General features: G+C 41.1%; 1 protein-coding gene across 2 annotated transcripts in view; it reads right to left on the bottom strand.

The window, feature by feature from the left end:
- DPP4 (dipeptidyl peptidase 4) overlaps window positions 1-12,045 on the bottom strand; it is a 41,201-nt gene extending 29,156 nt beyond the window's left edge. The window contains exons 1-7 of one of the 2 annotated variants that reach the window (XM_066190061.1): window positions 11,788-12,045; window positions 11,630-11,714; window positions 3,098-3,187; window positions 2,424-2,518; window positions 2,229-2,303; window positions 206-258; window positions 31-103 (exon numbers count right to left, since the gene is read on the bottom strand). In XM_066190061.1, coding sequence (XP_066046158.1) covers window positions 31-103; window positions 206-258; window positions 2,229-2,303; window positions 2,424-2,518; window positions 3,098-3,187; window positions 11,630-11,714; window positions 11,788-11,793 — 477 coding nt within the window. In that variant the 5' untranslated portion in view covers window positions 11,794-12,045. The remainder of the gene's footprint in view (window positions 1-30; window positions 104-205; window positions 259-2,228; window positions 2,304-2,423; window positions 2,519-3,097; window positions 3,188-11,629; window positions 11,715-11,787) is intronic. The other variant, XM_066190060.1, reaches the window with a different exon arrangement.
- Window positions 12,046-14,979: the final 2,934 nt, after the last annotated feature.

Below are 14,979 nucleotides of genomic sequence, written 5' to 3'. Positions count from 1 at the left end.
CTTATATAAGTTTCACTTTTCTTTACTAACCAGTTTATGACCAACAGGTGACCAGGATATATACTGTGTATTATTCGGTAGTAGTCCGTCATCTAAGATAGAACTGGAAAGACAAAAACAAAATGCAGCCAAGAGAAATAAGTGAAATGACATTTCAGTGCACAGTGAATGTTAAAACAACATCTTATGTGCAAAAATTACTGACCTGCTACTGAAATCATAGATGTGATACGAAGCTGTAAAGGAATGCCTCCACAGCTGCAAAAGAATTATTTTAGTATTAAGAAAATGAATTTCACAAGGTTTCACTTCTCTTGCAGCTTGAAATACCCCTAAAGCCTTCCTTGTGATTTTTATTAAGATAGTGAGAACACAATGAACATACAAGGGTAACAGACTTCTACCAGGTTTATGGAAAGATTAAAGAATTTCCACCCTTCTACAGTCATCATTTAAATACTAGGACAGAGGCCATTGACTGATTAAGGACAGAGATATAGATGCCAGAGATGGTGCAGATTTTCAGAAATCCTTGTAGCTACATGGCAGGCTATCATCAGTGTGCAGTTCATCCTCTTCCTTGTGCTTTACTGGATCATTTGCTTTCTTCTGTCTCATTTTTTATGTTGTATTATTTAACTTGGCATCTTATTTTATAGTAGTTCTCACAAGTCCCAGCAGTATGTCTGTAGCAGTTCCTCCAGTACCAGGGTGACCTATTCCCATTCATATGGTCACAAAAATAAAACCCTTCTCTGAGAAATTTGCCTCTTGAAATCTGTATCGCTCTGTGGGCACTTAACAGAGAGAAAGATGATGATGATAATGCAGACACATTTAAACATGTTCACTATGTGGGGCTGGAGAGGTTTGATTTAGCCCACAGCACTGACATGTTGCAATAATGCTCCCTTCTAAGAGGGTTCTGGGATATTTGTATGAAGACATAAACCAACAAGTAAGTACTACACAGCCAGATGGCTATTACATAACAAGTGTCTACATCCTCATGATTCATTTTGTTACTCTCTTTTTTTGCAATATAAATTAATAATAACAGAACTTTCAATCACACTGTTATATAAAGGTTAAAACATCTTGCTTCAGCATTAAAACAAAATTAACTCTTATGAATGCAACAAATAAAATACTACAGAGTGATAAATTACAAGTAGAGGGGATCTGTAGGGTGGCTGGCAAAATATTGGCCATATAATTTTGTGGCCTCTAATGATGCAGAGAAGAGTCAAATAATTCTGAACAATTCAGAAAGACAAAAGGTAAGTGGCTTAGGAGGACCCAGCACAGAAGCTAAAACTGAAAAAACCTAAAGACTGAGTACACAGACTTCATCTGGCATAGTGCAAGAACCACTCTGGGACTGCAAGGCCAGGACATGCAGACAGTGCTCAGTGACACAGTGCCCAAGTATTTGTACACTGCACAAGTTAGCACTGAACTTTTTACAAACAGAACAGGCACCTCTCTAGAACAAAAAGGAGAGAACAACTAAGTGAGCGGTTTCTCAGTGCACAAACTGCACAGCAAATGATCACCTCCATGAGGTTTCTCAGCTGGCATTCAGAGCCAGGTTTTCATGCCACCTGGCATAAATGTGGGTTGACCTTTGTTGCACAGTTCAGCACCATGCCAGGATGAGGCATTCTGCTGCAGGCTCTTCATGTGCTCACTGACAGGAGGCAACAGGGACACACAAGCCCACTCCAAGCACAAGCCTTCTTTGAAGCACATGCAGATTTTCATTCACCTCAGTTTTAAACTCTTACCTCCTACCACCACAATGTAACAACCACATATATATATATAGCACACATATACAAGCAGATGTATACCAGCATATCTACTCATCACTTCTCCTAACCCACACAACTCCAGGGACAGCTATGCCTATCTACTCTCCTAGACTGTCTTCTCAGATAAACCATACAGCCTTGTTCTCCTCGTGATAACTCTCCATCCAGATGGCATGGAGAGTTAAAAGTATCTTTTTATCCAGATGCTTTTTTTCCTTGGGCAGTCAACTCTCTTCTGCCAAGCTCACAGGTAATACCAGTCTCTTCTCCTGCCTGCTCAACTAGACTGCTCCCTTACAGACATTCATCACATTCATCCATCCTCCTGCATTTCCCTCATGTTCTCTCAGCCTCTCAGTTGCTCCCAAACCCTTATTTTCCAGTTTCATCCTCAGGTGTAAAGTGCCCTTGTACCTTTGTATAGCTGTATTGCAGAAGAGCGAACTTTTGGTCAGGAGACAGTGCAACTGTGCTTGCCTGGTACTCATCCTGTCAACAAAGGAAGGGCAAAAGATTAAGCACTGATTCCAAAGACTACACGGAACAAAATATGAAATCCAATACCTTTCCCAATGTCTGTCTGCACGTATTACATATAAGTCTACATACTAATGTTGTATTTCCCAGGATTACTGAGGATGTTCCGTTGTCAGCAGTGATACACAGGATGTCCCCATTATCTGTTTTGTGAAGATACTGATTTCCTAAAAGCACAAGAGAGACGACAAAAAAAAAGTAAGTAAAATGCTCATCAGTTACTTCCATTTTCCCTCTATGTTTTTAATCAGGAAATAAAATTCAAAACTCTGGTCAATGCTGTTTCCCCCAATTTTTAATGAAAGGATGCTTATAGCACAAGAATGTTCACAAAACGTAGTTGTGGAGCACACAGCATCCACCTTCTAACATCTCCTTCCCTTGGGGCACTAGGCATACTGAAAAGGAAAAGCAGCCTGCATCTCCCTGTTCCCTGGCAGCCCGATGCAGAGGAAGCTGACACACCTCAGAGGGTAACCTGCTTCTACCCTAAAGCACAGAAGTAAGTATGGTCTTTTAGCAGTAGGAGAATATAACTTGCCATGAACGTGAGCATGTTTCTAAGGGAAACAAGGAATCAACCCTTTGAGCGACGCACGTTCTATACATTCTATAATAGTACTGTTAAATAATTTGACTTCTTTTCAGACCACAGTAGTCACCTCAGCATGAGGTGACTGAAGGTAGTACATTTCTGAAGGTAGTACATTTTCCTGACATTCAAGTTGCATGTATAAAGGAATTACCTGAAATCCACTCCAAATTATGTGTTTTGTACGTGTAGTCATTGTTCAAGTAATTCTGTAGAGTGTACGTTTTTCCTGAAGAGGTCTCTTCTGAAAGAAATAGACAGAAGAGAGATTTTGATCTTGCTGCAAATTGTTCCACCCCAGCTTCTTCACCTGGCTACTAAGTGGATTTTTGTTGCTGGTCATTAAAGTGTTTTAGCTAACCGTCTCTAAAGCAGTAGCAGTGGGAAGGCCATAAAACTTTATTGCAGGGTAAATTCAGCAAGCATAAAATAAAGGAGTGTCATCAAGGTCATTCAACAAACTCATAGAAATAAAAATACCTTTTTGACAGTGACAAAAATGACCAGAAGACCTCTGACTTGCTTACCTCAGCAAACATGTACGCCTCAAAAGCTGCAAAGAAGTGATCTTTATGCCTTTCTCCCCATGCTCACTCTGGGAAGTTCACTGCAGAGTCCCAGTTGCTAATAGTTGCAATTGTGAATCACTTGCTTATCCTTAAACTCAAATTTCAGAAATGCCTCATATAAAAAATCCTAAAGATCTGAGAAGCAGTAAAATATTCAGGGAAGGTCTAATTAAAAAAGCCCTAAATAAATAACAAACACTTCCTGATAAGATTATGATGAAACAATTGATTAGCTATTTATCCCTCTTTTTGAGGGAATACACAAGACAGAGAGTAAGACAGATCTAATCAGCATAGCTAGTTTGATGACTAGGATGCCATGGCAGGGACAAACAGAACTTTGAGATTATGAGAAGATGGGATTAAACCTGTTTACGGGAAGAGGAGAGATTCAATCAACCCCCTACGAGAAAGATGTTGTAAAATGCATGAGTTGCTTGTATGATCTTTTAACGTAATTATTGTAGTAGAACTTATTAACCTCCCTGAAATGGTATATAAGCTCTTGGAAAACCTGAGTAAAATTGAATTCTGATCACCAAATCAGTCTTCCTGTCTCTCCATCAATCGCCATATCTTTTGATGTGATTTTCATCAAGGTATCTTAAAGTTTATTTTAGCATTACAATTTTGACTGGAAAATTAAAACCTAGTAACTGGGTTAGTCTGAAAAGACCAAGTGAAACTTTGAAGCTAGTTAAGCTAATGAGTTTGGTCAACAGCTTCAGCACACTGCAGTCAGCTTCTGTGTAAAGTATTTATTTCTTACTGCCTGCAGTGCACAAGCTACTTTTTCCAAAATATGACAAGTAATAACAACAACTCAGTCTGTGAGTCTTTGTGAGCTTTTTCCTCTGAAAACAAAGACTGCAGATTTTAAATTCAGGTGTGTGATTCTCTCCCTGCATCCTCCCTGCCTTTTTTTTTTAAATGGAAACCTAAAATCTACCTTCATCTACTTGTATCTACCCTTTTACCTACAGGGTCCAGAAGGGAAGGAATTTTAGTTTCAGCTGGCTAAATCAAAAGAATAGAATAAAAGCAACTGATAAAACCACCCAAGTACAGACGTAGTGACTGATCAACCAAGAAGCTAACCTGCTCCTATGAATTCTGAGCCCCCAAGCTTTTGGATACTTTTAAACAGACCGCCTTCTCTGTCCTTATGCTGAAGAAGAAAAAGACAGCAAAATCCTTGGAGACACACACACAGAAAAACACCTCACAGTTTTTGCAGGTTCTCTTTCCGCAGGTTGGACACCTGTGACATCTGGAACATCACAGGAAGACATTTATATCGGTTATTACAGCTTTACTCTTATTTCCAAACAATAAGAAAACTGTATACATACACCACAGACTGTGCAACTACCGCTGCAAGAGAGATAACAAACGACGATTTTACTCTAAAATGCTCAGAAAAGGTTAAAAAATGCTTGCTCAATTCCATCTGAAATGAGACTCTTAAAAAAAAATTAATAGGCTGGATTTGTTGCTCTTGAAGTTTCTGTGAGAATATTAATTTCTCAGGTTATTTATTTAACTGAATATTTAATTTGATGGATTATGAACAAGTGGGTATTTAATATTCATACACAGTTGTCTAGTTGGGAATATGACTTCTTCCTAATCGAGAAAGTGTCATTTTCAATCAGAGGGGCTTCGGAAAGCAACAAAACTCTCTCTTGGAAAAGGAGAAGCAATTTAAGACAGGTGGCTGATGAACAGGTTTAGGGATTTTTCCAAACTGATGAATGTTTTTCTCCCTGGTGACATACATATTTTGCTAAGGTCTCATTACTAAAAATCAGGCCACTATTAAGATTTGTTGGCTATGTATAAAGTTAAAATTTCATTTTCTGTCAACACCTTCCACATAGTATCTGAATATGAAAACACACGCCAAGCTGTAAGGGTACAGTCATAGAAGTTCTAGTTGCAGCATTTTCTTCATCTACAAGGTAGGCCATTACCAGTATACTCTTACTTATCCACTTCGTGCCACTAACCAGAGACACTCAATATACACTGAATTCCAAATTTTTGTTCTTATTGTTCAGGTTCCATTTGAAAAGAAAGGTCAGTCAGGTTTATTTTGACAGACTAAAGTAATTGCTGACATTCAATAGCATTTTATAGGCTTTGAAGACTGTATACAGGTCAATGGATGTTTCTGTTTCAGCCAAACTGCTTCTTTCACTCTTGGGTTCCTCAGAGAGGCTGCATTTTCCTGTTACTTTTCTTTTTCAACAATTCCATTTACAGACTTATTTTTCTAAACTTCAAATGACTAGCTTTACAAGGCTCAGTACTGGGGCCAGTTCTGTTTAATAATCTTTATCAATGCTTTGGATGAGGGGATTGAGTTCATCCTCATTAAGTTCACAGATGACACCAAGTTGGGCAGGAGTGTAGCTCTGCTGGAGGGCAGGAGGGCCCTGCAGAGGGATCTGGACAGGCTGGATTGATGGGCCAAGGCCAACTGCCTGAGGTTCAGCAAGTGCCAAATCCAACACTTGGCTTACAACAACCCCAGGAAGCGCCACAGGCTGGGGCAGAGTGGCTGGGTAAAGAGCTGCCCAGAAGAAAAGGACCTGGGGCTGCTTGTCAACACCAGGCTGAACACGAGCCAGTGTGTGCCTAGGTGGCCAAGAAGGCCAAAGGCATCCTGGCCTGTATCTGGAATAATGTGGCCAGCAGGAGCAGGGCTGTGATTGTCCCATTACTGGGCACAGGTGAGGCCACACCTCGAGTGCTGTGTCCAGTTCTGGGCCCCTCAGTTCAAGACAGACACAGAGGCACTGGAATGAGTCCAGAGAAGGGCAGTGGAGCTGGTGATGGCTCTGGAGTACAAGTCCTGTGAGGGAGCTGGGAGTGTTCAGCCTGGGGAAGAGGAGGTTCAGGGGGAATGGTATTGCTTTCTACAGCTACCTGAGAGAAGGCTGTAGCCAGGTGGGGGGCAGGCTATTCTCCCAGGCAGATAGTGACTGGACAAGAGGGAATAGCCTCAAGCTGTGCCAGAGAAGGTTCAGGTTGGACATCAGGAAAAGTTTTTTCACTGAAAGGGTGGTTAAGCATTGGAAAGGAGTGCCCAGGAAAGTGGGGGAGTCACCATGCCTGCAAATATTTAAAGAGGTGACAGGATGTGCTATGGTTTAGTTGATAAAATGGTGTTTAATTGAAGGTTTACCTTGATGATCTTTGAGGTTTTTCCTAATCTTAATGATTCTGTGATTCATCTCTACCCTGGTCTGACCCCTGGCAGTACATATATATTTCCACTGTCATAATGATATACTAGAAGTGGTTACATCACAACACCCCTGTTACAACAGTAAAACTGTAAGTAAGTCCTTCTGCAAAGAAGGCTCTTAAACTTTTATGTAAGTAGTACTCATGCAAAGTTGATAAACAATTCTGTTGGAATTTTGGAATTTCCTATTAATATGCCACTCTCTCGTAAGAGAAAATTTGAATTGGTTTCTGTAGGTGTGAGGCGTTGACATTGTTTAACCCCAGCTGGCAACTAAGTACCACTCCCTTCCTTCCTTCCCCACCCTCAGTGGACATGGGGAGGAGAATCAGGAAAAGATAAACCCATAGGTTGAGATAGAAACAGTCAATGACTGAAATAAAACTAAATATAATACTCCTAAGAATGTTTGTAATGAAAAGGAGAGTGAGAGGAATAAAACCCAAGAAAGACAACTGATGTAAAATACATTTGCTCACCACCCCCTGACCAATGTCCAGCCTGTCCAGGAAACAATCAGCACCTCACAGCCCACCCCGCAGTTTATATGAGCATGACATTATGTGTTATGAAATACTCCTTTGGCCAGATCTGGGATCTGGTCAGCTGTGCTGGCCATGCTCCCTCCCAGCTCCTTGTACACCTGTATTCTGGAAGAGCGTGGGAAACTGGTGTCCATTACGTAAGAGTAAGCACTACTTACCAACAACCAAAACATCAGTGTGTTATCACATTATTTTCATACTGAATCCAAAACAGAGCACTGGACTAGCTATGAGGAGAAAACTTCCTGATAACCAGCTAAAACCAGGACAGGTGTAAAGCAAACAAGAAGTTTACAATTGTGTAAGGTTTATGGCATGACATACCACCATACCAAAATAGTACCATGTTGAGAGATTACTTTAGGCATATGTATTGGTTTTTACCCAGTGTCAAGGCGTATGCACATTTTCCTAATTTCCATGTGTAATTAAAAAAAAAAAAAGGGGGGGGGAGGGGGGGAAGAAATTAACTGACTTTAAACCATGGAAAACTATAAAAGCAGTAATCTTCGAAGCTTTACTGCATGTTCACCACTACCAAGTGAGACTGAAAAAACCACAAAAAGGGAAAGACAAGTACAACCATGATGCTCAGTAATAACGAGAAAGGGATAGAGAAGTTATAAAGATCAGAAAAGGTGAATGGTTATTGCCATTTTGAAGTGACAGCAGAAGAGCAATCTGCAATCAAAGCATGGAATTTAGGAGCAGTGGAAGAGATGCAAAGGAATCCTGGCTGATTCAGTGGTCAGAAAAGTAAGAGACATTTCAGGCTGGCTTTTCCAAACCTGCTGTTTCCCCATTTCCCTTCCAACATGTGTAAAAGAGTACTCTTTCCCCCTCCCGTATACTCCAGCCCCCAGTTACTATGTAACAGAACACTGAAGTAGATTTCCAGCAAAAAAAGTAGGTAAAAATGATTTGCTGGCTCAGGCCAAAGGCTCACTTCATCCAGAATTCTATCCAATACCCAGGAGCTGATACAGCACATTCAGGAGAGACCACAACCAACGAGCAAGTGCTGTCTCATCTCCTGGAGCAGTTCATCCAAGAGGCACTCCACGGGGCACAGACGTCCCTGGAGGTATTTAATCATTAACTTGGTAATCAATAGCTCTGGAATCCCTCTCAAATCCACCCCATCTCATGCAAAGCAAGGAAATAAGAATAGCAGAAGTGTTCTTCAGATAGCAATCTACTGTTGATAATAGGTTTTTTTAATTATATTACTCAGCATTTGAGTTAAATGACAGTTACAGAAGTCAAGGACATGTAGCAGGAAAACATGTCCATTCCCTATCTTTTCAGACTCACAGAACACTCAGGCACCTTCAGGTCACTAACTTCCCCAGGACCAGCTGTGCTCTTCCAGGCTCTCCTAGGCACATCTCTACCAAAAGACCACAAAAGCACACCTGTAACATCTAATCATGATGGTGATGATCCTTTTCATTTAGTGAGTGTCTCACCCTTGGAGAATTAAACCTGTAGGTGAAGAAAGCTGGTTTCTGGACAGACAGCTGTATGAGACCCTCACTCTAAGGCCATCTATGACTTGCTCATGGCAGCAGAATAATAGTAAATACTGCACTGTCTCCTTCCTGCTCTCAGCATTGGCTGCTCATCCTCCCACTTCTGGCCTTCCAGACCAGCTCTAACAAGACCTGCAGTAAGAGAAGTGGTAAAGGTATGAATAGACATGGGATGTTCCAATCTGCCTTTTGCATGGAAGGTTAGAGAAGGAAAAAAAATGTGAGAAGTGTAAGCAAATTGGTGAATCATGAACAAACAGAGCATTTTTTTTAATAAAATACTCATGATTCAAGAGTAACAACTTGTTACTGTAGTCACCTGTTGGATAGCTCCTCAAAGCACAACAATGCTTTGATCAACAGACTTCAAACACAAGCCCCAAGGCTGTTTTGAAATTAAACTGTTTGATGCAAGTAGCCCCATGTGGTTATTAAATATAAAATGAAGTGTCAGAATAGGCAGTGGATCTAAATGAAATACAGAATTTTGAACAGAGTTCTGACAGCAGACCCTCCAGGTAAATTGCTGCACCTCAGATTAGGGAACCACTCTGCAAATTTAAGTCTGCACTATTTGTCCATGCTAAGTGTCTGCAAGAAAAGAAGCAGAAGTTCCCCTTGCAAAGCCTACAGGCCAGTCAACAAGCCAGAACTCTCCTGGAGTGGTTTCCTACCTTCCACTGCACTGGAAACTATTTATCAAACTAATTATGTGCTGCATGAATACTAAGCATATGAAATGAAAATACATTGAGAAGCATGGCAGGGAAAACAGCTGCAGACCAAAGGTAAAAAATCCAAACTCAAAATTATCTGTTAGTATCAGTAACTGTCACATTCACTCCCTGTACAATGCTTGAACAATTGGGATGAAATAAAAACTATTTGACTGCAATTACAAGGATTTTTATCAGAGCAGACTTTGATTTCACATAGTCACAGTCATGTGAGCTGCTCCTTCCCAAAGCAATTTTGCCCCTTGCATTTTGTACTCAATCACCCGCATGGCCAAAGAGACATCCCCAGCTGACTCTCGTGTCCTCTGGTTGTTCATAAAAGCCATGCAATCAAACTACTGATTAATTGCTCTAACCTATAAATTACTACTTTATGAGTACACCACCTGTGCACTCTCAGCTAAGAGAAAACATCTGTCTAGCACCCTTCAGTCAAAAATTCAAAAGAACTCTGCAGTTCCCAAACTACTATGGTCACAGTTAAGACTGTACTGCTGGCCTGATTTGTGAAGAGACAGGAATTCAAGTTTTTGAACTGGGACCACTCCATCTCAATCCTTATTTTGCCCAGAGGGAATTACTGAACTACCTGGGCGTGTTCTTTATGCCTTAACTTGAACCAACAGTAAAAAGACTGACACACTGTTCTACGCTTTTACAACCAAAGGACACAAGCCAAGGCTGACAGCATGGTGGTATTCTGTGTATCATAAAACAGAAATGCCTCTTTGAAGTAAAACGAATTTACTATGTAACTGAATGACTGATCTTGAATTGCAGCCACTTCTAGAGCAAAATAACTCCTATGCTACAATTCATGAAGGAAGAAAACCCACTTTATTTACAGTAAGACATAGCATTGGCATCAAGATAGACAAGTACTAACTCTTCAGCAGAGTTCAGGCCTGCATACTGAAATCTTTTACTAGGTGTTATGCCTGCACACATCCATCTGATAAGTTATCAAGACCCGTTCTCTTGCTCTTCCCCACTTGTGAAATTCAGAGTATTTTTTGTCACCTCAAAAATCTGCTTTTTTGGAAAAAGTGGCAAAAAGCTGCCCCAAAATAAGAGAAAATAGACTCAGCATCTACTGATGGAAGTTTCAGCCTAGAAGGCATGTAACTCAGATATCTGGACTTTGAAAATTCAGTTCTGAATAACTGTGATGTTGATATTAATAGAGCTGAACTGCAAAACAGCTTAATGTAAATTCTGCTACATGAGCACTAGCGACACAAGCTCCGCCTCCTAACTAACGCAACAAAACCCCCAGAAGTTTGTGGGCACATAAGCAATTTCTGAGCACATCGTCAAGATCCATGTACACAACTTCACTTTTTTGGGGGTGCACTTCTCCGACCTGGCTCTAATCTAGAAAACCCTCCCTTGGAGTTTGCCGTGCTGACCAAAGCATATGCACATTTTCCAATTTCCATGTGTAATTTAAAACACACTGCTCAGCTGTTAATCACAGGAACACAAAGCATGAGCAGCTCTGTCCTACCAGCTGAAAGCAATGCATTGCTTGATCAGGATTTAATGCTGTTTCACATTAACATCCAGAGCTAAAAGGGTAACCTGTAAAGTGCTAACTGGTCAGAGTCCAAAATTACATTCCGCATCTTTCTGTACTCTTCTGACCTCTGTAACCGTGCTGTTTATATAATTTCACTCAATGGTGTTAAAAGTTGTGCAAACAAAGCGAATGAGAGGGAATATAATCTTTCAATACACTCTAGAAAAATGAGTAATTGGCATTTCACTGCTGATTCGAGAGCCTTTGGCGACAGTAAGAACAGAAAATGGTGAAAAAGACAACGCTTCTAATTATTACCAGCGCATACAAGAAAATTAAGAGACTTTTTAACTCTCCCCGCGCCCCCCACCTCTCTGGTGAGACGGCCGTACCTCCCAGTTCCCAGTTTCCAGCGGCTCCAGCCCAGCGGACCCCGTTCCCTGGGGCAGAAACTTTCCGCAGAACTTTCCCCGCTCGGCGACCGCCCCCAGCCCCCGCCGCCCGCCCCCCGCGGCCGCGCCGCGCACTTACTGCGGGTGAGCAGCACCAGGGGCACGGTGATGACCGCCACAACCACGGCGACGCCCAGGATCCCCAGCAGCCACTTCAGGAAGGTCTGCAAGAGAAGCCCCGTCAGCGGCCGGCGGTGCAGGCCGTGCCCGCGCTGCCGCCCACCTGTCCTCACCCACCGGCATCACGGAGCGCAGCGGGGCGGGCGCGGCGATCCAGCCCAGCGCGCTGTGCCTCCGCGGGGCTCTCCTGCCTCGGGAGCCGCGCCTGGGCGGGGGCTGGGGGCGGCTGCCTTGGGAGCGGCAGGTGCTGGGGGTTGTGCAAGATCCCGGCTTTCTGCTGGCTTTGCGGTTTGAGCGGCGCTTTCTCCGTCGCTTCACAGCCCGGGAGCGCGGTGACACTGCTGTACGCGGCAGAGGAGGGACTTGGGACACCGGTGGGATTTCTGTCGGAAATCAGATAACGGCCCAGAAGTGAAATGCCTCCAAATGGCTGATGGAAAAGCTCCCGATGTTTTGATAACATCAGCATTTCTTGTAAAGTTTCTGCTCTTTGAACTCTTTTTTTCTTCTCCTTTTTTTTTGGTGTTTTCCCCCCCGCCCCCCCCGACAATCAAGTCATGAAAAAAACTGATAAAATTACAGGAAGGGCTTATATTTATAGTTTCTTGGCACTGGAGATAGTTGCGTAAGTCTGCTGAGTAGGTTTTTACATTAAGACCAGAAAATGGAAGTATAGGACAAAAGTTTAAAATGTAGTGCTGAAGATGACCCTTGTTTATTTCATAAAACAATTCCCTTTCCAAGGAGTTTTAGAGTGTGTGCTGAGAAAGTAGGTCAAATTGTTGGAAAAGACAGAATAACCTGTAAATCAAAACTGTAAAGTTTTTGATTGTTTAAAAAGCTGAGGGTTTCCAGTTATTAAACAAACTGTCTGAATTTCTAGATTATTTTAAGAGCTCTAGTGTCCAAAAAGTAATTGTAAGTGGTACTTTTGGTTTTATCCATGTTAGATTCCCCCCTCTAATTGCAGAACACTAGTAGCTACCAGAGACAGATGCAGGTATTTTACAAGTTGAGAAATGTAACAGAAAAAGTATATGATCTGCTGAAGCAAGATTTCAAGTTATGGGAAATAGCAAATGTTCTTAGTCTTGCCTTCAAAGTACTTGTCAAAGCTTTCAGAAAAGTTATGCTGCTTGCTCTTCATTCTACTTCTGCAGATGGAGCACAGCATTTAATATTTTACTCTTCTGTGCTGGCTGTATCAGGTTACCTCAGGAACGTTATTAATGTGTCCTGACAGTGGTTCCAGGTAGCACAGTGTACATGTACCACAGAGCATCCAACCTGCTGCAGTTTCACAGTTCGCTAATCACTAATCTCTGAGTACAGGTAAGGCCACTTCTATAAAGTAAAACCACAGTGAAATGACAGTGTTTTACATTACTTTTCAAAGTAACATCTCATAATATGCTGTAAGATGCATGACCAATGTTTCAGAATGTCTTACAGCTCTACTTAAGCATCAATCTGGTATACTGTGCATCTGTTTGTCTTATCAATAGTGAAAAAGGAAAACAAAACACCACCACCCCTCACCCTAGGTTGAATTTTCCTTTTCCTAGTGAGTAGGAATCACAATATAGATATAATTCAGCCAATCTGTGCTTTTTTTCCCCCTAAATGTTTAAGTAGTGATCATCACAATGTCACAAAATGAGGCAGTCAAACTATGTCAGTCTTGTGAAAAAATGTACCTGAATGATTTGTAGCTTTTCATAGCAAAGTTGCAGTTTAGTAATATTTTGAGAGATTATCTGCCATGTTTTAAAGTTTCTCAGTGGTGAATTTTAAGGGGAAAAAAGGAGCAGTACTGCCAATGCATATGGCTGGCTACTGCTGGTTTCTGTGGGAACACAATTTGAAGTGCCTTTGGAAATCTGGTTTCCTATGTCTAGATCAAATTTTTGGTAACCTACAGTGCCTCTGACCCTGGTCATGTCAGAGAGACTTACAGGACCCAAATCTGTAGGCAGAACCACCGGAGTGATCCAGTAAGAATCACTAAAGCAGAATATGTTTTTCATTTAGTTGTAGTAGTTCCTAACAGTGATTCTCTAAAACTCGAAATAAATCTCACGTTCCTCCTGACTGATCAAAAAACAGCCATGATCCCAAAAATTATTGTTATAGTCGTACTTCTGGTTCCAGTGCTTCTGGTTCTGGTTCTCTGGTTCAGATTGTTTTTTTGTGAAAGCCTGAGACTTTAAAAAGTTCATCCAGCTAAATGTTTCAAGTTACTTTATACTGTGGTCTTTTTTAATCAGATATGTATTAGCACCATGCCAAGAAATTAAACAAATGGGTATCCAGCAGTGGCTGCTACAGGGTGGAATTTGAGAAACTGTAGCTTCATTTTGTATGTTCAACACAGTTGTATTCATAAAGAAGTTGCATGATTGCAAAGTGCTACTTACTTGAAAAGAATGAAAATACAGCTTTCAGCCTGAGATTGACTTTCCCAAACAGCTGGTGAACCTGCCAGATGCCATGCCTTCCTAAGACTTCTAGCATCAGTAAAACTTAAGATTTTTTTAGACATCTGTTTATACATTTGAGCCTTTCCTCCAGAAATATTTGGAAGAGTCAAACTGCAAAAATGGAAAACTTAGACTCTCTGCAGAATAAAAAAAAAAAAAAAAAAAAAAAAAAAAAAAAAAAAAAAAAAAAGGTGACTAAAATGTGTACAGTTTACTTCGCAGGTGCAGTGATGTATTCCAGATTTCAAAATGTGTTGCTGTGGGAGACATAATATGGGCTGGGTAAAGTTTTGTATGGATTCAGTGGCTCCACTGAATAGTGGAGTTTCATTTTTACTTTGCATTTAAGGTTGAAATGGCACGACAGTTTTTTAACGCATCTTTGCATGGGTTCTGTTTGAGAGGATTGTGAAGAGAGTGTTACCTGAAAATCAAGAAAGAAAATCCCTGTTTTATGTGATTATGTCACTGGGACAACAATTTCAATGTGGTTAGTAGCAGCTGTCACTTAGTTCTTTCAAGTTTATGTTTATCTTTAGAAAATTATTTTCCTGGGAACTACAGATTTTTAAATGTCCTCTGAGCACAGTTGACTGGTTAGAGTATCTCAGGTTTCTTTTTTTTTTTTTCCTTTTTTGTATGACTTCCAAGTAGTTGTCTTGTTTTACTGCAATATGCTTATTTTTCCAGATACTTAATGAATAGTATGGAAGAGGAAAGATGCTGCACACTCAGCAGATAAAATACAGTGGGAGCACTTTTAAATATAAGGCCACTTGGAAGTTCAAGGCAGCACATGTGCAATACCCAGAAGACTCCAGCTATTGTA

Source organism: Chamaea fasciata, unplaced genomic scaffold (assembly GCF_029207755.1).
Source record: "Chamaea fasciata isolate MVZ Bird 193981 ecotype frontalis unplaced genomic scaffold, bChaFas1.0.hap1 SCAF_8, whole genome shotgun sequence".
In the NCBI taxonomy this organism is placed as follows: domain Eukaryota; kingdom Metazoa; phylum Chordata; class Aves; order Passeriformes; family Sylviidae; genus Chamaea; species Chamaea fasciata.
The sequence above is the reverse complement of the archived record's forward strand: the minus strand, read 5'-3'. Positions and strand labels throughout refer to the sequence as shown.